General features: G+C 41.8%; 2 protein-coding genes across 2 annotated transcripts; one reads left to right on the plus strand and one right to left on the minus strand.

The window, feature by feature from the left end:
- Nucleotides 1-2,685: 2,685 nt before the first annotated feature.
- Nucleotides 2,686-4,024, plus strand: ndufb2 (NADH:ubiquinone oxidoreductase subunit B2). The gene is made up of 4 exons (XM_026326738.2): nt 2,686-2,902; nt 3,099-3,243; nt 3,401-3,476; nt 3,942-4,024. Exons 1-3 carry the CDS (start codon nt 2,817-2,819, stop codon nt 3,473-3,475), a joined length of 306 nt encoding a protein of 101 aa, XP_026182523.1. The 5' UTR covers nt 2,686-2,816; the 3' UTR covers nt 3,476; nt 3,942-4,024.
- Nucleotides 4,025-4,132: 108 nt separating this feature from the next.
- On the minus strand, nt 4,133-23,362 carry kdm7aa (lysine (K)-specific demethylase 7Aa). Its single transcript, XM_026326737.1, has 18 exons — nt 23,252-23,362; nt 16,200-16,285; nt 15,619-15,736; nt 15,230-15,390; nt 12,927-13,068; nt 12,410-12,596; nt 11,819-11,981; nt 10,209-10,296; nt 9,980-10,086; nt 9,644-9,735; nt 9,359-9,445; nt 8,972-9,223; nt 8,600-8,727; nt 8,297-8,448; nt 8,111-8,205; nt 7,571-7,767; nt 7,083-7,468; nt 4,133-6,683 (listed from the first exon to the last, which is right to left on the minus strand). Exons 1-18 carry the CDS (start codon nt 23,347-23,349, stop codon nt 6,592-6,594), a joined length of 2,631 nt encoding a protein of 876 aa, XP_026182522.1. The 5' UTR covers nt 23,350-23,362; the 3' UTR covers nt 4,133-6,591.
- Between the last annotated feature and the right edge of the window lie 581 nt (nt 23,363-23,943).

Here is a 23,943-nt window from a genome sequence, read left to right on the forward strand (position 1 = left end):
CTAATTGATGTTTCCCCTCCTGTTTCCTCTCCTTCCTCTCAGGGTGAAAAGAGGTAGGATACAATTTCAGCCCAATATAATTTATTTTTGCATAGCACATTTATTCTCTACAGTCTTATACGGTGTGATACATAGACATATGAAGTGGACACGAAGGGTTCCAGATTGTTTACTGCCATGTAGCTAAGTTTACAAAACTGAAATGTTTTGTAAACCACCATTTTGAACCAAAATCCTTTATTTTACCAGTGGCATGGCTGAAAAAGAGCACCTAAATCCACTATCCAACGCAGTAGGAGGCAACTAAGCTGTTATGTAACCCCTTACACAAGAGCAGTTTTGTATATTGAACTGATGTTAGGAAGGGATAGCCTATGAAACACTGACCAGTAAGATTGAATCACAAAGAAAACAGGCCCATACCCTACAGGAAAGTATATCACACACTAAAAATTCACATTGGATCTTAATTTAAAAAACTGCTAACATATGGCCGATGTAGTGGATAAACAAACTCACTTCACTTAAAACATTTTTACATCAGTCACACTCATACTCACGTAAGTTTGGAGAATTTAAAAACCTCAAATTAAAGCTTCTGTAAAACAAAATTTATTTTGTGGGGAACTTCTGCCTAACATGGCCTGTAATTATTACCTGTAGTTGCAATTTAAACCCCTAACTAACAGAACATAGGCCAAAGCGTGTTTGACAGTGAACAAAAATCTAGTGTTATTTCCGACAGCTTTATTGTTGTGGTAAATCGGTTCTTGTCATCTGCCCATAAATGTGTGCAGAAACCCCTTTGACATCATTTGTCGAGAGAGGATGTTCTCATCGTTTCCATGCATCGACCCTCCCCCACCCTAAACCGCATCCTCCCGCGCATGCGCACTCACACAGGACCGCTGCAGCCGCTGGTGCACGGGCAGCCAGGTGGTTTGAAATAAACCTGGGGAAGGACGGAGGCAGATAAAAAGATAAAAGTTGGCCGAGCGAGCCGCCTTCATGGAAATGTCCTGAAACGGCTGTTAAGAGGATGCAGCGATTGAACGGTGGCTGTCGACTTTTACGGACAGGATAACGTTAAATCAATGATCGCTGCTCCCGCCGCGTGTTTCGGTTTTGAAGATGATCTGGTATCTGTTTGTGTGTTAAAGATTATGGCGCACATTTCGGTTTGGGATCCGTTGATCGGTAGAAAAAAAAAAAAAAAAAAAAAAATCACGGAAAACTGGTCATTTTTGAGAAACGGTTGGTTGGCGGTGACGTCATGCAGCCGGTATGTGTGGGCGGGCTCTGAGCTGAGAGGGGAGAGGGGCGCAACCGGAGAGCAGCTCCACCGGGCGCCATTAGCTAACAAAGCCCCATCCGTGTGTAGTTTGTCTCACAAAGAGGCTTCTCGGTGGGTGGAAGCCGAAACCCTCGAATCGACGATTTATCTTTTTTTTTTTTTTTTTACATGAAGTGGAAAACGGACTACTTGCGCTGGGCATAAAAATACTTCCTTTCTTGGTTAGCGTTGACTATTGGGAACAAGATGGCGTCGAGGATTTTTTTTTTCCTGTTGGTGCACGAGTCGAGCACACATGGGCGGCGCCGCCGTGCGCGTTCTCGCCGCAGTGTTGTGATTTCCTGTTTTCATATTTAATTTAAAAGCGCAGCAGCAATGTACAGCACATGGTTTAGTTTGGGTAATTGCTTTGCTAGACGACAAAAGCGTATTTTGTTTCGGAATTGTGACGTGAGAAGACTAATTACATTTCTGCAGTTTAAGGTTTGAGATCTGTGTGTATCCAGTTGCATAAGCACTTTGTCTTCCTCTGCATCTTTTCCTATCATAATTAAATGGCCTGAAAAGAACGTATTGTCATGGATAACACAACGAGCGACTTTATCCCTCACTGGCTTTGTTGAGCTTTTGACCCCATCTAGCGGGCCGTTCGTTATTTATGTCTTTCCCTTCATTTTTCTGGTTGTCGGAGATTGTAATAATCATTTAACTTTAATTATTCGTTAACATTTACATTGTATTTAGACCAACATTTAATTATAAACGTGTTAATCATTTTGGCAAAAATGTACATGTAAATATTGTAATCAGAGACCTAATTTTGCACACTGAAAATGTTGTTTCGTATATAAAACTCATACATAAATAATAAAAAGGCTGTGAAAACAATTCATATATGTAGAACTTTTTAAAATGTATTTAATTTGAAACACCCTGGGCTCTTCCGTTTCTTTAGGTTGTTCTTCGTATTGTATACTGTTCTGTATACTATTTTGCACTCAAAAAAACATTTATTTATTTGACTTAACATGTCCCTATTTCTACATGTTTTGTATATGTTATCTTTGTGGTTGCTAACTAAATATGGTAAATACATTTGTAGCAAGTTCCTCAGATTTGTAGTGACGTAAGAAAGCTGCATATAAAGGAAATACTCTAATACTCTAATGGTAGAGTCCATGCAATTTAAATGTATAACTGTAGGATACTTTTTTCATGATTTATTTTTAATGATATACAATATATAGTAACTAATAATTTCACAAAGAAACGTGTAGTTTTGGCAGGCACAGGTGCCACCAGCTGACCAGTAGGGGGCGCTATGACTAGGAAATGTTTTTTCTCAGCCAATCAGGACAGAGGATGAACAGCGTCTGTGACTTGATATCCAATCATAGTTGATGTTGCTTGGAGGTCGTTTATTGACAAGGGGAGAAGGTGACTTCTCGACGAGGGGAGAAGTACCTCGTACAAATTTGAAATAATACCCGAAAGAAGACTGTTATTTGCTAAATAAGCGGTAATGGCTTCTTTTGGGAGGGCGTTGGGAGTCCTTCGGGCAGGGACTCGGCTGCTTAGACGTGGTCCAGAAAGGTTAACGAACAGAAAGTGAGTATTGTCCAGTGGCTAGCGCTAATGTATTAGCAGCTAACGTTATATTAGCGATAGCAACAACTGGCTAACTGATAGATTAAAGTCATTTAAGTCAGTAAATCTCACAACAGTGACTTATATTGTAGTCCGCGTTCAAAATGATCTAACACTGACTCAATGTCAATACTAAATGTATTTGTTAATGTTATAGGGCGAGCGGTGGTCCGCATATCGAGCCCCAGTACAGGCAGTATCCACAGCTAACCAAGAAACAGAAGATTGACTCCGAGATCCTTAGTGGTGCTATGTGGTTTTGGATCCTTTGGCACTTATGGCACGATCCCGATGCAGTGCTGGTAAGTCCACATAATAGTAAGTGTGTACTCCTGTACTTATTATGCAGAAGAGTAAACTGCCAAAAAAAAAAAAAAAAAAATCAGGTTTGGTCTGTACACTCGTGTGCAATAACTGGTGCACCTCTGGGCACATTACATAATTGTAACTTTTCCGTAGGGTCACTTTCCCTGGCCTGATGCTTCCCAATGGACAGATGAGGAGCTTGGTATCCCACCGGATGACGAGGAATAAGGTAATTTATTTATTTCCTTGCTGAAATGGCTACTAGTGCATTTACTAATCAATGGCCTGTCTAACAAAGTGAGTTTAGTGGCTTAATTAGTTGTAAGTTATCTTTTGTCTTAACTCAGCTTTTCTAGCGTCCCAGTAAGGTATTTTACCTGTGCAGCATAGTAGCGTTTCCACAATTTTTCTGTCACTGCCACTTAGAATAACATAAGTGTCAGTTTGTCATAACTAGCAATTAAAACTATGCCCTCTGTTGTCTTAGAAAATAAAAGAAACAGCACAGTTGAATCAACACATCTCAGAATCAGAGCTATAACTAAACATCACTTTCATGAAAGAGAATTTATTGCAGGAGTGTTGGATTGGGTGTCAGTCATTCTATCCAAGTGTACCAAATAAACTTCTGAGTGTATAGTATATGTTGTATTTGTTTTATAGAGTGTAAACATTTGTTTTCTTTTGTTTGTAGATCACCTCGAGGAATTCAAGCTGCTGGTCATGTTTCTGTTGTATATAGACAAATAATAAAACCATCTTTAAGTTAAATGCTCATCTTTTGTGTCAAACTTCTTAAAATCCAGTTTGAGCTGTAAAATTGTGACTTTTGTTAAGAACATGAAGCTATTATTGGGCAAAATTACTAGTAGCCGAGGCTCGACGTATGTTTCATTAGTTTTATTTACACGCAATTTTTGAAATGCAGAAACAAAATGCGATGCATTAACAGTGTCACAGTTAGCCAGTGTTTGTATATTTTAAATCATAAGCAATTTAAATCTGGAAAAACCATCGCAAGAACCAACACACATAACACAAATGCCAAGAGAGCTGCATATGAAAGCAAAAAGGGACAGATCTTGTACTACAGCTTATAACAAACCCTGCCTGCGGGCCAGCTCATGACTTGACATGCAAAGAGTTGAAAGGTCAAAGTGTAGTGTAAGGGAAAAACATGAGGAAATCAGCCTAGCAATGTGAGGAACACTAATTTTGTTAAGTTGGTTCTTTATGTGAGGATTATGAGAAACATCAGGTCTGTTTGATTGATCACAGTCACTAACAGGTCATGTGCATTACCATTCAACCTGAGCAAAGCTTTCAAAGTCTCATGCTGTTCAAGAGTGGTCTTAAAGCTACTTGGCAACAGTTAGCCTGGGTGTCATTTACATGAGCAAAATGTCTTTTAGTTGACTTGAAACAAGCATTTGTGTAACTGGGCTCAAAGCAGTGGGGGACAAAACCAAATTCATGTTAACAGGTGGTAAAAGTAGCCTACTGTAAAATGACTGACTGGCAAAAGTACAGTTTATCCTTACAACATGAAAACCACAACCAGGAAATAATTTTTGAGCAATGGAACAAACAAACAAACCTCAACAACTCCTGAGCAGGAGGTGAAAGTCTTGAGTGCTCAGAACATCTGCATCCATGACGTGGCTGGTGGTTAATCAAAGGTTATGTCCATGGCATCATTCCCTGAGAGTAAAGAAATGCGCACCCCAAGCAAAACACACATCGGCACTGTTATTGGAAAAAAGGAAAGAAAAAAAAAAGCTCTTGACATTGCAGTTGCTCAAGCTTTCACTTCTGATTACAGAGACTACTTTGGATCAACCACGGTGGCTCAGAATACTTGTGGGTTTTTTGCTAAATGACAAGTGGCACTAGTTGGAGAAGCTCAGGTGTAGACTTTGACATTTTTTGACCTAACCCTAGTCTCTATTCGCACATAGACCAACACCTCTGGCTACAGGGAGAGGAGGAAATCAGAACATACAATTCAACAATTCAACTGGGGAGGAAGAGTCGTGACAGAAGAGAAGGTCAAGAGTTGGTAAATTGCTACTCAACAGATGATGGTCACATGAACCCTAAAACATCCACATTTACAAAAAGTATGTGTCCAAGATTTAAAAAAAAAAAAAGGGGGGAAAAAAACCCTATAATGGAAAAATCCCTCATAATAGCTGAGGATTTAGGGTCAACATATAATAAAATCATCATCTCTTTCAATTAATAAATACATTATTCAGACTCCATAAAAATAACACATTAAAAAAAACATCACAGATAAAACAAGGAATAAATTAAGCAAGATCACGTGAGTCATTTGTCATTTTAAAATCTAAAAAAAAAGTGAATGACTCATAATTCCTATTTAAAACAAACTTGAGAGGCAGCACTTTGAGCAACCATTCAGAAAACACACGCCCCTTTAATCAAACAGTGCAGATTTGAGAGTTTATTTTGTAATGCACCTTTTTAGACTTTTATACAAACCATAATTCCAACTTTATGGATGAATTAAGTAGAAGGGGAAAATGCACCATAGTGCTGCCTCTCACTTTCCTCTCTCTGCAAAGTCATTATTGCTGGTGTGATTGAGATAAAGGGAGGGGGAGTGAGGACTGGAAGGGACAAGCATGAGAGGAGAAAAGTACAAATAATAAGCACCATTTTGAAATTTCAGTTCGCCGCCTACTCCTTAGCGCCGTGTTTCCCCCCCCAGGGCCAGTGGAAAAAAAAAAAGAAAAAAAAGAAAACCAGACCCTGGAAGAGAGATAGCTCCGTTTCACCTGCTCCTCCATCTTGTTCGCAGCGGTGAAGCAAGTGAAGGTTGTGGAAGGGGGTGTTCAGAGGAGAGAGGAGATATTAGTAGATGTGATGCAGATGATCTTGGCATCAGAAGCAGTGCATCTCTTGCTGTCCCCCTGGCAAAGCAAGCGTTTTTGTGTTTGCTTGGTAGACCTCCTCCATCTCCTTAGTCAACATGAATGCCCACAGGAGCTTCAGTCCACTTTTCCCTGCAGCAGAAAATTTCATAACCTGCTTGTCTTTTCCTCTTCGTGAAGCTCCTTTGCTCTTTTGTTCTTAGTGTGCTTGTAGTGAAGTCGTGAACTCGCTTATTTCAAATCCAATACCCTGTCTCCTCAGCATGCACAGTGAGCGTGTTTTACGTGTCAAGCTTCGTTCAGTTGCGTTCGTCTCCAGGCAGTGTGTTTTTTGTCCCCCCCCCCATTTTCTACAGCACTGAAGTGTCTGGTAACAAATACAATTTTTTCTTTTTCTTTTCAAGAATACAGCCAAGTTCTTGTTTTGCCTCTGATGTTTTTGGAGTGTTAGACAAAGACACGACTCTGTCTACTGTTGAGTTTCAGGATCTTGCCCAGTCTCTGCTTGGCTGTGGCCATTCCTTTTTTTGGCCTCTTGCCTGAAAGAAAAACCAGACAGAATATAAGAGTCCAGCATAAAGGGTTTAACTGTTTTATAGCAAATACCTGGGATTCATTTCATTGGCAATTAGCCTGCCTTTTCCTTTTTTGATAAATCATCTGGACCATAAGTTGTCAAAATTATAAAATATGCGATCACAGCTTATCAGAACACACACACACACAAGTTGACTAATGAAAAGACTGTTTATTATTTAATAACTCAGGAAACAAATATACACTAGTAAGGTTTCTACATTTAGTCTTTGTGAATACAAACATTATTCATGTTTTATATCTTTTCAATCCCTTTACAGTTCAGCACATATATTTTTAGACTAGAGAAATACATTATTAAAAAATTGCTCTAAACAACATAGAAAACCAGATTTCCAAACCTTTCGTGGCCTGATTGCTGACTGGTGGGGGGTTAGGGGCATGCCTCTTGGAAGGGTGCAGTGGTGGAGACATGGAGGGGTCACAGTACTGGTACTCTGTCTCTGGGCTGGTGGCGTGGCTTCGGCTGAGGGGGCTGGGGAGCCCCTGATTGTCCCAGGCCTCGCTGCTGCTGTTGCCCTGGCTGTCCATCGGGCTCTTGTCCCCCTGCAGTCGGCGCTGGTGCTGCACCGCCTCCCTCTGCTCCAGAGGCGAACACTGGTTCCGGCTAGACCACCAGGGCTCCTGGGATGAGGCTACCTTCTCTGGTTTGGAGGAGCACAGCAGGCCAGCCATAGACAGCATCCCCTGAATGGCCTGCTCTGTGCTGGGTGAGGTAGGACGGTCTCTGCAAGGGGCACACAAGAAATACTTAATACCTGCCCATACAAATCATAGACATTTCAACATCAATGGGAGAATTGTTTACATGTCTGAATGTGTTTATCACCGTTTGAGTGGTTTGTGTTTGTGCCTGAGGTTCTGGCTAGACTGGTCCAGCTCTGTGGTGTGCCCTGAGCCTTTCCGCTCCTGCTCCTGCTGCTCCTGCTGCTGCTGCTGCTGCTGCTCCTCCTCCTCCTGCTCCTCCTCCTCCTGGGAACTCTCTGAATCCTCATCAGAAGAGGATGACGACAATGATGCTTTACGCTACATTGACAAAGCAATTGATGAAGATGCATCATTAATAAAAGCATGAGAAGTTAGTCCATTAAACGAGTAATGTGTGTACCAACACCACACTGTAATACTGGATTGTACATAATGAATAAACTGATATTCAAATTAAATATATAATCAATACAATCGATTGAATACTTCAGTGACATTACCAAACCTAAAGAATAACATCAGACAACCACATTAACCTCATAGTGTGATTCAGAGGTTCTACAGAAACACACTGACTTAAGACTCTTAATGATGTTAGTTCCAGTCATGTTAGTTCTGACTGGTTTTCCTTCCAATCTTATGAAGTCCTACACATATTTACCTCTGTGGGAGAGTCACTGTCTGACTCCATGTCTGACACACTGGAGTGTCCTGAGACTTCTTCCCTGAGTTCAGTCTTCACCCTCTCTAGACCCCCTGAAGAAACGACAACAGAACATCAGCTGATGGCAGCAACGCCTTCTCTCTCAAAGCATGGCTTTAATAAATCCTGTCTTTGCTGACTTACTGAGGAGCGTGGGTTTCTCAACTGTGCTGTGCTGCTCCTGACCATCCTGTGTCCTCTCCAACTTCACATCCGCACACGTCTTAGGTGGACCTTGGCAAACAGACCGTTCACCGTCCGTCTTGACCACGGTGCTGCTCGGCTGCCTCATATCTCTGGAAACACAAACATAACATGCATATGTGAATACTGCCTCTCCTCCATAAAACAAAAACAATCTTAACTGTGAACAAAAGAAGAGAAATACTTAGATCTCCTAGAACCTCATGTCTATCTGTTGTTGATCAGAAAGAAGTGAGTGCTCACCTGATGATTCTGCCGTTGACCAGCATCAGCCGTAGGTGGTTGTCCTCTAAAGACTCGGCAGCAGCTGCTGCTGATGCAGTTGATACTTTGTTGAGCTTCCCATGAACCTTGGCACAGAATGCTGGATCCTGAGTGGCACAGACCAGAATCAGTGTATAATCCATTAGGTTTTCTAGACCACACATACAGAATGACACTGTTTGATATGAAACATGCTATAAATCAGCACTTTGGCTGACAATGACAAGACAATTTTGTGATCTGCTTCGACCAAACAATAATGCCCACAAACTCCTTTCAAATCGCACAACTATGTTAAAAAGATAATCCAAAAGAGAACATACAACACTTGTTTGCTTCTTTGTTCCTCACCTCCTCAAGCGGCCCCACCTCCAGCCTCTTCAGCACTTCCCTGGTGTGCTGCTCTAAGATGTCCAGGTTGGAGGGCACCTTAGGGGCATGCCTCTGCTGCTCCCTGAGCCGCCTGGCAGCTTTTCTTGCCCGTCGAGCCTGGCACAGTCTCTCCAGTGCGGAGCGAGTGGCCGGGCAGCTGTTTGATCCAGGTCCTACTCCGCAACCACTTCCCTGAGATTTCATTGGCTTACTGCCACTGACTGGTTCCTCCTACAGAATAAAGGACAAAATAAAACAAAACATGCTGAATTGCATACTGAATTTCCTTTAGCAAGTTTATTTATTTAAACCCAATGTGGATGCTTCAGGTCTAACTCCCTCCTCTATCATCTGATCCTTTCTTACCTCCAGGTAACGGATTTCCTTGGTTAGCTCTTTAATGAGATGGTTAGGCCTGATATTGTCTGGTACCTCACTAGTGGGCTCGTTTACCTGCGAGATACAAGAGACCACATTCAGACAGGAGACGTGAACAGAAAGACGTCTGTTGTTGGCCACTGACACACATCCAGAAGATAAGGACAAACAGTGGTGACGCCTCTGACTGGAGCTCAGCTGCTGTGTAACAATAACCACTGGGACTGTGGACAAGGTGCAGGTGACCGTGAGAACGCTGTGGCTGACTCTCACCTCTCTTTTCAACCAGGTCTTCAGTGCACTGATTAAAGCCTTAACTCCGTCCACTATGTATGTTGGCGGTGGACAGTTGTCCTCACGTAGCTCTGGAAGAAAAAAGAAAAAAAAAAAAAAGAAATGAAAAATAACAGGATGGATTCTATGACAAAATATATTCTGGCACTTAAGTTACTAAAAGTTGTTTTTGTACTTTACTTTCACTCAGACTATGCACATTTTTTTTGTTACCCTCTGGTTATACATTTATATCCCTTTACTTTTCTGACAGCTGTAAAACATTTATCTTACGTCTAATATTGTATGACGTACAGGTGAATAGTTGACTCTCACCTTTTAGCAATTCCAGGAGGTTCTTGGCCACATACCAACAAATGGCCTCAAAGTATGGAAACTTGAAGAGGTCTGGGGTTTTTAGACGACGCTCCATTTCATAACACCTATAAACCAACACATGAAATACAAAAAAGTTGAATGAGTAACAAACAAGAACAAAACAGTTTCTAGAAAAAAAAATATATATATAAACAAGCTGTTTCAAGTACTGTCTGAGCTATTTTACCTGAGCTGCATGTCAATATTGAGGTTGTGAAGGAAGTTCCCTCCAAACGCCATGCAATCCTGAGAGGTGAGAACAGCATGGATCCAGCCTGCAGGGGGCACCAGAGCACAAACATTAACACAGCTTATCCAGTGACTGATTTGCAATAACACTATACTTAACAGCCCTTAACATCACACCTTAATACTGAACAATTTCATCAAATATACAAGGGATTGGAGTGCTCTGTGTGAATGTGTGTATGTTGGTAGGAGAAATATCTCACCCAAATGCCTGAATATGCACAACAGACCCACATGTGTACATACAAAAACAAACTTCTTATCCTCCCACAGTCAAACAGATAACGTTGTCTATTAAGATGATGCGTTTCCCTCAGATAAACAGAGTTCCTTATGCAACACGATGTGAGAGAAAGCAGAGTTTGGGGGGTTGGTGTAAGGCTGATAGACAGGCTTGATAATGCACTGGCTGACTGACCTACTGTGCTCTCTGACCCCCACTTAAATCCCACCTCTCCACACCCTCCCTGCCAAAAGCCATCTTTACAATACTGGTCCAGCCTGCTGAGAAAGAACGCTGGAGGACTGATTGAGGAGTCCAGCAGTTGACGGGCTGAGCTTTGTGTGGCTGGGAGCATGGGGGAAAAAAAGTCCATTGAGAGACTGACGGATGGATAGCTGTCTGACTGGAGACATTAGCTTCACTTCAATGAATACAAGCATGTCATATTCTTTTAGTGCCTTGAAATACAAAACATCTTTTTCCTCTCGACACAAATTCTAAATTCACAGTGCTGCTGCTAAAGGAATGGAAGAGTTCACGTGCAGTAAAAATTGATCTACAACATTAACATTGCTTCTTTCATCATATTATACAAGAACTCTGTTTTAAGAACTGTTTAGGTTGGTGCTCAGGAAGAAATTCCCTGTTATTTTCTCTTGGCAATGATATAGAACTTCCAGAAGCCCGTGTTTTCTTAGCCATGGGAAACATGATTATTTTAACGTTTGAATGCATGTAAAAAGAAAAACAACAGCTCAGCTGAGTTGGTCAAGTACAAGTTAGTCTCTGGGTGAGGGTGTTTTCACACCTAATCCTAAACAGATTGAACAGGTTTGGTTAAACAGACTCTGGTGCATTCCCCCATTGTTACAGATCATTTGGGCTGGTGGTGTCATTCAAACCCTGGTGCAGACCAAACAACCAGACCAAGACCACTTGAAAACATGTCAGGGTCTTGTTTCCAAGCAGACTGGTGTGGAATGTTTGTGGTACCAAGGGAATTAAAGCAATCAATCCATGTCTTTGTGACAGTAGGTAGATACTATTATTAACTGGTTAAATGTTGAAAACTATTTAAAACATTATTTTAGAAACAATCCTGATTTTCCTTTTAGTGCCTAAATCTTTTACACAATTGTACATATTTAATTCATTTATAACATAACATATATGTACATTTGCATGTAAGTGCAAGTGATTTTCCTCAAATGAATGGACTGCAGGTAATAAGAATCCTGAAAGTCAGAGGTAGATTTCCTTTAGCTACTACTATCATAAAAAGTCATACAAGAAACTTCACACAGGCAGCACAGATAATTACAGACCTGTAGGGATGAGTAGGGTGGTTCCCTGGGGTATAACACATTTGTAGCACTTGTCCACTTTGTCCCCAAAGAACACTTCACTCTGATTGGGCGAGGAGCTCCATGCTTCATATAGTGCAAGGTTGGCAGAAGTGGGCTTGATCAAGTAGAAGATCTTTTCACCCTGCAAAACACAGAAAATATGAGCTAATGGGTATCAAACTTTGACGAAACTAAATGTGGTTTATAAACCTCCCATAAAACACCCTAACCCCACCCAGTTTGAAATTTGTGTCAGCTACAGTTTTTAGAGAAAAGAGGGGTGACATCATTAGCATGGACACAGCAGTGCTGCCCCTGGAGCTGTGTGATGATAATGTGATGCGAGAAGCGAGGTGACCTTTTGGCAAGTGCTAGCCAATCGGCCACAACTGCCTGTCCCAAATAACTCAGCAGATAAACACACTAAAAAGTCACTGATCTTGATAAATATAAGGGAAGCTTCATCGTAGATTAAAAAACTATGGGGTCATTTGCTCTTGAACATGTCTTTGTGAAACAGCTTGTCTTGGTTTACAACCACATGCAAACCACTGGAAAGCTCACACTTACCCAGAGAACATGGTACCAGACAGAGGTGCCTCCAAAGTCTATGTGGAAATCTGTATAGCTGTCCTTGACTCCCATAAGGCAGTACTTCTGGACAAAAGGTTTGGGGAAGAAGGAGTCATCTGGCCAGTAGTTCTCTACCCAGGACATCTTCTGAGCCACATCAGGAACCTCCACGAACTCTGACATCCTGAGGCAAAAAGTGAAACCACAAAAAGGTTAGAGGTTCAAGTTACACTTAATAATGACAGCAGTGTTTTATACACTCCCACTGAACTGTGTCAGACTGGTATTGTATTTTAAAACTATCCCAAAACCATAAGGTCCCAGATTTAATTTCAGCCATCTGTCCCATCCAAGTATGTTGAGCAAGATACTGAAAATAAGTCACCCTGAAGAGTTGAATGAATGCAACCCACAACCACTAAATCAGTTCTCTCCTATTTGCTCCAAGATGCTTCAGAACATGAATTCTGTGCTTATTGAGCCAGCAGTGTGAAAAACATGCAGCTCAGCTTACTTAGTATCAGAGAACTCCAGGCTGATGAGGTTGAGGACCTTGGGGCGATGCAACTTGGTGAAATACTTGATGAACTCACTGAGCTTCATCTTGCTGTCCGCCTGCCGCGCCACATCTATAACGTCAACGATTTTGTCACCACCTAGATTGCAGACAAATGCTATTTAGTCGATGAATTATTAGACAGAGAAATTCTGTTGACACTGACCGTTGAATGAAAAATATCTTTAACTTTTTAAATGGCTGCTGAGTGGGTGTGGGGTTCACTGGGGTCAGTGGCCTGCTCGCAACTCTGTAAGTTCTTAGCAATCAAGCCCTGAGGAAAACTGGCACAAACATGGCAGTATGAGGAGGGGTTGTACTGAGAAACTAGCAAGACAATCTGCCAGTCTGTCCAGACCACCATGTCCCTGAGGGGGGGAGTGGGTGGAGGTAAGAGGGCTGCTGTGATTAATGCCTTTGTGTGCGTGGGAGACCTCAAGCACAGAGAAATATGTGTACTGATGTGAGAAAGACTGTGCAAAAGCTGCATGCTGTGTGTTGGTGCATGTGAGACACAAAACAGATGCTAAAAAAGAGCAGAGACTCATAACACACAGCTAACATTTGGGACGCCACAAATCACACTCGGATGACATGTGGGGCCGGAAGTAGGACCCGGGTGCAGTGTGTGTGTAGCAAGACAGCTGGTTGTTGTATTTTCCCCACACCCCTCCCACACACCTTTTTTTATTACCCTTTTGCATGTTCTCTCTCTCTCACACACACATATGCACTCACATGCACTTGCACTCAGACACCTCTAAAGCCCAGCTGGCCAGCGTCTGATGACAGAGAACAGCTGGAGTGAAGGCAGTCAGCTACACGGTGAGAAACAAAGCTGTCTGGAAACCACCCAACACTCAGAAACAACAGCAAGAGAAAACCTTTAATAAACACCCAAAATCCACAGCACTTCCAGACTATCTTGGGAGGCACTTGAGCTTATTGAGTTGACCATCGTCACTGTGATATATTACAACAATCGGTAATATTAAAGAGGTGATTAAGTGCCATATTTTCTGGGCTATAAGTCACATGTTTTTTACTCCTCTGGCTTGTAATGCGACTTATATAGTGAATTGACTTATATGTGTATATTTTCAGTCATTTTGTCGAGTAGTCACTAGCATTAGATGACACTCTTGACTCAACTGAAGACAATATTGTACTGACAAAAAAGTCAAAATGTTTATGTTCATGCTAAACTACTACTACTTGTAACACAGGTGAAAATACCACCCAAAAGAAAGAGCTATACTGCAAACTTAAAAGATAATGAAGTTTGCAGCTGAAAAAGTTTGCAGTGTCAGCATTCAGGCAACCTGAGAGAGGAAGGGGAATGCACTTCTGCTTGTTGTTATGCCAAACCTTTTTTTTAGAGTGACACATTTAACTCTCTGGGACTGATCAATCATTCTTGGATATTCATGTATTTTTCTTCACTTGCATAACTGTATGTGTCTATAGATGAACCTCAGCACCAACCTGTGACACCACATGCAACATTGATCACAAAAATTATAATACAGCTATGGATTTAAATATATGGAGTGTCAGTATCACATCTATCTCCAGCACAAACTGTATGCAACTTCCATCCTAACATGTTGGCATTCAGTAGTGCTCCAGTGCTGGGCTCAATGACTGACCACACACTAAGCTACTGAGACCCTACTGAGTCACAGAGGACATCAGCGTTGTCCCATTGTCTTCCAACTACAAGAAACGTAACCCGACACTCAGTCCCTGGTCACAACACCTGTGCCTTGGTTTAATGCTCAATAGGGCATGGGAGACAGCTAAAGTGAGAGAGGGAGCCTGTAATCTGAACTTAATGATAAAAACACCGGTGGGCTTGGTAATGGGCTTGTAATAGGAGCTGGGAAGTGGCAGGCTGTTTCAATAAGGAAGTATAGTGATCATAGAGAGGGCAATGAAAGCTTAGCCTTCACTCATTTAGAACTCATTCAGCCATCACCTGATGCCTGATAAATGGGTTAAAACACCATGAACCTGAAGACCTGGTCAAATTGACACACAAATGGCGCCTGCTCAGCAATGGCCACTTAGCTGCCTGGTGTTGGGTGGTTTCATTAGCTTTTAAGCAGAGTGGAGCTGTTGTGTCTTTCAGTTACAGAGCCCACATCCTTCCCAGCGGATAAACACTAATGTGTTATTGTAAATTTGATACGGCTGACGGCAACAGTTTACGCTACAGAATAAACCCTTTTTTTTTTTTTTTTTAAATGACGGGTTCTTACCCACATATTGCTCCACATCTTTTACAGAGAAAGTAGAGGGTGGTAGTTTGAGTCCCAGGCCCTCCATCTCAGTGATCATTATAGGGTAGTTGAAGCCATGTCTCTCCAGGTACCTGGGTGTCACGTGCTCACCCTTCATTCGCAACAGAATCTCGTCGGCACTAAAACAAGATCATAAGTTCACAGCCTCAGAGTCACAATGGGCACAATCGTTTTCTATTACAGTGAATAAAAGAACTAAACATGAAAACTGTTTGGCAGAGTCTCCTATTTCAGCAACAAGTAACACGACATTACTGAATGGAACTCCAGCTTTACAGTAGATATTTCCATAACTCTATATAACACAACTTCTAAGTGAACGTGCATGTGTCCATGCTAATATCTACCTGGCAAAGGTTCTGTTCTGCAGCTCCTTAACAAATACTGGGGTGCCAGCTTGCACCGGCTTCGATCCATCGTCTGGCTCTGTGTAATCATGCCTGTGCCAGTTGTTGCGCTTTTTCACTGCAACAAACACAGACAGGTTGATAGGATTGTTTTGTTAATTTTATCATCTCATTGGCATGTGGTAAATTATGCACATCACCACCACTCTTCATAAGGACATTAATTCACTACTCAAAAACAAAGCTAAAAGATGGAGGAGCTTGTTCAATCAGTGGTGGGCTCATTCAATTTGCCTGTTAATGTGTACCCATCCATCCTCCACTCCCTCAAAAGAAAAATAAAAAAACAAAAATCAGACTTGACTAAAACTGCAGAGTGGCCTTTTTCCCCCAGGCCTGTTCCAACATACAACAAGACTGAGGTGGAAGGGGAATAATGAATGGCTAAAGAGTCAGAGGTAAATGCAAGGCAGAGTATCAGAGGAGAGAGTCTGATGAAATGCATGTTACAACTGTGGAGAAGAGAAAGAGAAATAAAAGCAAAGGAAACAGTGCTACTAATGACAGAACGCATTACTCACTCAGGGAGGGTCCATGTACAGGATTACAGTTGGGACAGTGGTAAACATCGATATCCACAGCAAGATGCTCTTCTACCTGCACACAGCTGGAGACAGACAGGAGACAGGGTTAGGAGCTAAGATTTTTCCCACATTTTTGCCAATCTCATTCAAGACATTTTATTTTGGTTTTTGGAAAACCTCATGAAATGTTAAACCAGAAGGTGTAAGAGTGTAACTGAAGAATAGGATGAAGTAGGTAATGATTAATAACAGGTCTCACAAAAGCATATTTTCCAGCAGGCAAAATGTAAGGGCACCCTTGTGTCTTCTCTCTGGCTTTCTCATGAGAAAAGACATTAATCAAATCCAAGTTAGTCGCACTATCAAAGCTAATTTATATGTTAAGAGAAGTCAAAGGTCACAGGTTTGAGATAAACACTCAAACAGAAAAGTACAGTTAGGTCTGGAAAATGACCTTTGCTCCCATGGTCTTTGCACAACAGCAATGTAAGAACACAAACATTGCACTGGCCCTATTGCTAACACTGCATTCACATGCTACAGTTTAGACCAAATTTACGATCAGTCAAGTCAGAAAATTTTTCACATCTGCCTCTGAGATGTAATCAGAAAAAGCAGGCATTTCTGACAGCCATGATCTTTCCCACTTGGTGAGAACCACAGAGACCACAGCAGCTGCCACCTACAAGTAAATATTAAGATAATTAAATACCGTTTGTATCTGGTTTAACCTGTTAATGAATTGCTCAAATAACTAAAACTCCTAATTATAAACTACTTAAATGCCAAGACTAATAAAACAGCAGTATGGGTAACCAGCTTGGAATAAGTGTGAGCATTTCCAAGTCAGAATAACGGAGGGTTTCCTGTTTTTCCTATTCTGCTGACACTGCGTGAGTTCGCCATAAGGTCAGAAGCTTGGCTTAGCATCGACTGCCTGTACAGATAGTAGGTTTTGTCTGTGGCTCACGTTTTCTCCCATGGATCTGCAACACTGTCACTCACACCGCTACCCCCCGACTGTCATGGAACAGCCAAACCACAGGCACCAACACACATGCATTCCTCTGCTGCATACCAGAGCCCCATTCCAGAGCAGCATGGGCTGAACAGCAACCATTCAGCCTGCACAGACATCAGTGAATAACATCAGAGTTAGAAAAACTGAAAGCTGCAGGTTTATGACTCACCATGTGCACTGGTCACTTTTATGGTTAAGTGATGTGCACAAAAATATGGGGAGGTCATACACAAAGGACCCACAGTGCTTAACAGGCAACTCTTACAGATGCTTTATAGTGATTTGTGGTGTGAAGATAAAAATTATTTTTTACAAGACACTACCGTATGTCCCCACTTGACCTGGAAATAACCATTGGCCATTGCTTTACTTTGCTTATATGCTCAGAGGTCTGTTGGACAGACATAAAAAACAAAAAAATCTCATTTGAAGCTTCCAGACAGGCCACTTACTATTGATAAGATCAAACAAAAGCATTCTTACTAACTTACAAACCCACAACAATACTACTCACACTACTCTGGCTTTTCACATGACCAAGGCCAATGCAATTATTTGATTCACTTCCTCTGCTTGTTTTTCATTTGGCTGTTTAAGAAACATGCCTCTAAGGACCATTAGCTCTATGATGGCTGACCCCAAGGAAGGAACTGCCCTGTGCAATCCAGTACTAAACTGCATGCACTCTGACCAGAAACATGGTATTTACTGTCTTCAAACAATCATCAGCTTGCGAAAGCAGAGTAACATGGTATCAAAGATGGGTTTTGCTGCTTTCAAACCTCTGCTTTTAAATGCAAAAACCCGCAGGACGGATAAATCTGACCGCAGCCAGCTATAAGCATTTATCTACAGCACTTGCAGGAAACTGTAAAGGAAGTAAAGGCGAGGGCCATTAACGCATCAGGAAGGGGTGAGCTCATGCAAATGCAGGCCACCATCACTCTGGTACACCAACAGGATATCAACGGTAGCTCCTTTTCGGCTGTTGACCGCACACAAACCTGGTGCTATTATTTGCTGCACAGCAAACATTTGGACAAATAATTCCTGATAAGCATATATGATGGTAACATTTTCTACTGGGTGAAAGGGCCATAAGATGCATTCAGTTGCCCTAATCATTCCAAGTGACTTATTGAAACAAATAAATTAGCAGCTCTTCTCAGGAGCTGATGGAATATTTGCTTTGCCATTTAGTAGCTCAATTAAAGTCAGACGTATCAGTTTTAAAGCATTCCTTTTCCTACAACATCCAGAGGAGAAAAAAAACATTAAAAACAGAGCGTGAATAGAAAAAGCACTGCTGTTGCTGCACATGAGCAAGCGGGTGAGCAACAATAACAGTGCACAGTGTTTGGCTCTATTATTAGGCCTAGCTAACACATCAGGAATCTTGGTTCAAACATGTGGTTCTTCGCTGGGGGAAAGCATGAGTCACAGCTCTCTGCCGCCAGGTTCCCCGACATGTGTGAGAGCAGCGTGTGCTCAGCTGTGGTGACCTTGTTGTCCTCATCTGACTTGGTACTTTCCTTTATGTAATTCTACAGTGGGAAATCAGGGCACTGTGCCACATTTGCTGGTCTGACTCAGCATATGTGTCACCTGTAATGATTATTCTTTAACAAGGCACCCAGGTTGGATTAGACAAAATGCAAAGGGGGGGGGGGGGGGTCAGCTAAAAGTATAAGAGCGCCAAGTATTTACTGCCTTGCTCAGGCTTGATGATGTATTGCATCACTGCAAAGCTGGTGAGAGTGAAAACAGCTCTTGAAAGAACGTGACTACCATCTCAGTGGAAAGCAATCAGTGTGAAGATCAGGTTGGATACAACTGATCTGACGTCAGCATGGTACTCATGAGATAATGTTATCATACACTGTAGGTCAAAAACACTGTATATATCAAAGCCAACGGTTAAAATGTCACAAGATAAGAACCAAACCCCGTCTTACTCAGACTGGTGAGTTGTTCTATGACGGCGGTGCAACAGATTACCAAGCAAAACATCCCTGCCTGACTGTGAGGAGATGTGTGTACTTGGCTAAACCCCTTCTATCAACACCCCTCTTCCTCCACTTCCTCTCATCAAGGGCCTCCTTCCTGTGTGACTGAGACGGCTTATTCATTAGTCCATGCACTGTGAGGGGTTCATTGTCCTCAATGATCACTGCAGAAACACAAAGGCTGGAGGCGGGCATTGCCATTATTTTAAGCTCTAAATAACTGCTCTGCATGTGGCAGTGACACGCCTACATTAGTGAGCTGGCAGATCCCTAACGGATGGCTGGTAGAGACAGAGAGAAAGGAGATGAAGACAGTTAAACACACCTGGCTCAGTTTATCTACCCCAGAGGAATACCTGAGTCTTCCTGCCCTTTTTCTAATGCACTCAGCTTACATAAACAATGCTGGACTTGGATAGGAGTCCTGAAAGATGGATAGGGATCTGTCGTTTCAGCCTTATTGGTTAAATAATTTTGGATACATGTAGCTATCGAAAAAACTAACATCCCTGAAATGCTTAGAGCAATAGAAAACAATGAGCCTTTCTGTAGTCAGCTGGTAAACAACAAAGAAGGATCACTTAGTTGTTTATGGGGCATCAGGGATCCCCAGGCAGTCTTAACAACTTAATTGTTTTTGGTGCAGGTTGAGTTGCCTTGAGGCTCCTAGCACTGGGGCTCTGTTTTCACACATGTCGTCAACATGGTTGTCCTAAGGCCCCCAGTGCCCCTGTAAAACCTACAAAGTCATCAGTCTTGTGAATGTCTGCTGCTGAAATACATCGGCCAATACACTCAGTCTGAATTCATCTAAAGACTGACAGGCTTTTGGATCCAATCTTCTCTATGCTGGTCGATAATAAATCTACAGTACATCACAAATTCCAAAGAGATTATTGCTCTGAACATAAGCTAACAAAGAAGTCAATTTATCGCCTACTTGTTACCTGCCCATTTCATGTTTTAGTCAGTACTGACAGCCTCCCATTGATTTTCTATTTGCTATGACGCTGGGAGGACCAAAACAATCCCTAAGTTAGATGTCTTTTTATAAAGTTTGAACTGCAAGGCAGAACTGTTGTATCTTTGATATCATAATTCAAACTGACTGGTAATCAATAAATGAGGCTGTTGACCCCTAATCAACATTGATGAAGCTAAATGTAATGCAGTTTCCCTGCCCCCCAGAGAGAGCCTTGCTAATGAATGTATACATAGCTTTTAACAGCCGCTATGAGGCTGCTCTTTACTTGGCCAATTAACTTATCAGACATCTAAAACTGAAATGGCTCCTTCCTGCGTAGCAGTGGTAAAAACAGAAGAATAATTACACTCGTCCATCCATCCACTTAGCGTAAACACAAAAAGGCACGCTGTAGAGACTATCAGTCTCTCTTTAGCGTGCTCATAGTCTGTGCGACATTGACGGATAGTGCATTGAACTTGGCTTGCAGGAGCTACCATCAATCTTCCCCTCTGTCCCATCAAGCCCCACTGTTCTATCATCACCTCCTCCATCCATACCTAAATCAGACAACAGGCAGACTGGGGTGGCTGACACTTATACTGGGGTAAACCCTGTGATCTGACATGACCTGCTGAGGATTTCCAGCAATCCAACTGCACTCCACAGAGTTGATGTAAACTGGCATCTTGGAAACAACGAGTTTAATGAAGCAGGTCATACAATTTAACTGAGGATCTAAATGGTAAATAAAGTTCAAATATTTGTACTCTGAACCAAAGATGAATCTTCTGTTAGTCAATAAATCAATTGTTCATCATTTGTTTGTGTTTTCTGCAGTGTTCATCTGCTCCAGAATTTCAAAGCTACATAAACAATAAAAAATATCTTAACAGAGCCAGGAAAAACACACAAATGTGTCTGTATAATGTTAATATCACGATATCAGGCCACTGGGAGCGAAATTTATAAATTTGAAACTAGCTTATCAAGACAAAAACCCATTTTTCTGTTTCTCAGTTACCTCAGTAATCACTGGTCCAATGCTAATAAATAAAATTAAAGTCCTATACTATATGGTGTACCAAGATGCTGAGATAAAAGTGATGGAAAACAGGACACTCTCCAGAAAGAGAAAGAGACATGTTCTCCACACAAACAGGCACTGGGAGGTTGAGCTCCTCTTCTTTCCACTCTAACAACGTGCCATCATCCACAGCCAGAGAATATCCCTTTCCTTCTGGCTGGCTTCGTGGGAAAGAGGCTGGAAATGTGGCTGTTTTTGGAGCTCTGCTGCATTTGCGTGTGTATGTGTGTGAGTGTGTATCTGCTTATTAGTCATCAATGGGGGAAGCTCCAACATTTGTTCCTTTTCTTGCTGGCACATGACATACAGCCAGCCAGTCTTTTTTGGCGCTGACACAACACAGATTCTGTCCAGCAAGTTTTTTTGGCAGCGTGCTTAACGTGGTTACGCAATGGCTTCCGTCATTTCAACACAAGCAAAAACAGATTATTGTATTCATAAACTGTTTCCATGGCAATGCACCCACACAAACCAATTCAAAGGATCAAAGGACGGGCTATGTGCAACTTTTGTCTGCCTATGGACATACATCCACATTCACAAGTGGCAACTGCAAGCACATGAAGTCAGGTTTAGCTGGTTACCGGAGTCTGACACACATTATATAATTTGACAACAACATTAAGATACTTTCTTTATCCAAAAAAAACTCTCCCTTCTTGTGCGTTTAGAGTACAAGCTCAGCTACACAGCAGCAGGCTTTATAGTGCCTGTCAAAGGAGGGAAACCCTGATAGCACAAGGAAAATTTCTATTTGTGTTATTAATTAGGCCGCCATGTCAGAAAAAAAAAGTTCAGAACGATCTTGACCTCAGATCACTGCACTTGCTGGGTGTGGACTACAGCAAGGTTGACTGAAATCTGACATTTTGGGTAATACACACAGAGATACACAATAGGATTGCATTACACAACAATGAAATTCCCCTTACAATTTTGACAGCCACCACCCACCCACCCCCACACACAGCATGAATCATAAAAGCTTCTCTGCCACCAACAGCCCACTGTAGATATATGGATAAAAGATGAAATGGGACAGAAAAACAAAACCATAGGAAGCTCAGGACATGTGTCTGCCAATCCCCCTGTCCACCACTAGGGGTCCTTTGCCATGTGCCTCCTCTGTTTGAAAGAGGGATTTAAATTTCTCCAGCTGTCAATCAAAAGCCCGGTCAAAACAAGAGCCTTGTTCTCTACCAGTTGTTTTGCAATTAGACAAACCACTTAAAAATATATCAAACACGAGAAGCTCAAAGTAAACACACTACATCAATTCACTATACATTAAAAAATATATATTAATGTATGTTATTTACAAAAACTCCAGATATTGACCAAACAAACAGGAATAATTGGAAGTTGTTTATTTTAATGCAGCTTACCTAAAACAAGAACAAAAGTTTAAACTACAACTAAAAGGGGACTGCTACCTGGACTGACCTGATTTGGGGAGCCAGATTAAGACCCAGGGCTCTGACTTCTCTCTCTCTTAATCCTTTACATCACATTAAAACCAATATTAAACTTTTCTACGAGGAACTGACCAACAAGCTGCCTTTGTATGTCACTGACCCGCCAAGCTCTGGACTGCCCAGGCTGACTGACACAGCTCGGCAACCCCGCTAGACCCGCATATGTAGTAACGTTAGATAAAACTATTTGCTGTTGGGCTCAATTTGAGGCAATTTCCCAACACAACTAAAGACCTCCGGTATTTGACATATATTTCAGACTCGCTGGTTGATAAATAAAGTTAACGTAAGCTTGTTTCAGAAAAGGAAAGCCCACTTTCTTTCGTAAAGTCGTGTCAATAGATGGTTTAAAGCCCCCGTCGCCCACCGCTAGCGTTAGCGAGCTAAGTTAGCCACCAGTCAACACCGCTTCGAACCGTCGCCTTTCTTTAACAAACAATTAGTGTTTGTCGCTTCCAAAAGACTGTGCCCATTAACAACATTATAACCTACGTACCTGCCGTGGAACCAGTCTTTACAAATGTCGCACTCGATCATAAACCGGCTCACATCATAGGGCTGCCGGCAGACACAGTACAGCGGGACCGCCGCCATCTTCCTACTGTCCTCAAACAACGCAGGAATGAAGCGGGGCGGGGCTTTAACCCAGAGTCCGGAAATACCCGAGGTGCGAACCGAGCTCCTCCGAGCTCCCCACGAGATCCGCCATTCTAGGCAATCCCACCTCTGACGTCAGTTTCCAAATTATTCATTTCCATCTGGTTGTGTAGGCAAACCAACAATAGAGAGAAACTTTTTTCCAACAAAGGAATGACATAATGGTTTTGTTTGGGACATTTCGTCAATGTTACAGTCTGAGAACTGTGTTCAGCAAATCCGATGATTTTTAACTGCGATCCTCAAAGACTAGGTCTTAGAGAAAAGGTTAAATTATATATAGGCTGGTGTTTTATAATTTTACTTATTATGCTGTGAAGTAAACGTGTATTTAAACATATTTTTTTACAGTTTACGTTAAATTTCACAATATATTCAATTAACACATTCAACCTAATCTATCCCTGCATTCATTTTAAAACCTTAAAAAAAAAAAAAGAAAAAAACAATATAAATGAATGAAGTGTATTTAAAGTACTATTTTTGATTGAGTCAGTAGTCGCTTATATGTGCACAGTTGCACACTGCAAT

The sequence above is a fragment of the Mastacembelus armatus genome, chromosome 23 (assembly GCF_900324485.2).
Source record: "Mastacembelus armatus chromosome 23, fMasArm1.2, whole genome shotgun sequence".
In the NCBI taxonomy this organism is placed as follows: domain Eukaryota; kingdom Metazoa; phylum Chordata; class Actinopteri; order Synbranchiformes; family Mastacembelidae; genus Mastacembelus; species Mastacembelus armatus.

What these genes read in the sequence shown, in the direction of transcription:
- kdm7aa (XM_026326737.1), bottom strand. Translation starts at nt 23,349, where the DNA reads ATGGCGGCGGTCCCGCTGTACTGTGTCTGCCGGCAGCCCTATGATGTG. An exon ending in CACCCTACTCATCCCTACAG is followed by an intron (nt 10,297 to 11,818) that starts GTCTGTAATTAT and finishes TGCCCCCTGCAG; the next exon opens with GCTGGATCCATGCTGTTCTC. An exon ending in AGGTGGGGCCGCTTGAGGAG is followed by an intron (nt 8,728 to 8,971) that starts GTGAGGAACAAA and finishes TGTGCCACTCAG; the next exon opens with GATCCAGCATTCTGTGCCAA.
- ndufb2 (XM_026326738.2), top strand. Translation starts at nt 2,817, where the DNA reads ATGGCTTCTTTTGGGAGGGCGTTGGGAGTCCTTCGGGCAGGGACTCGG. An exon ending in GAAAGGTTAACGAACAGAAA is followed by an intron (nt 2,903 to 3,098) that starts GTGAGTATTGTC and finishes TTAATGTTATAG; the next exon opens with GGCGAGCGGTGGTCCGCATA. An exon ending in ACGATCCCGATGCAGTGCTG is followed by an intron (nt 3,244 to 3,400) that starts GTAAGTCCACAT and finishes ACTTTTCCGTAG; the next exon opens with GGTCACTTTCCCTGGCCTGA.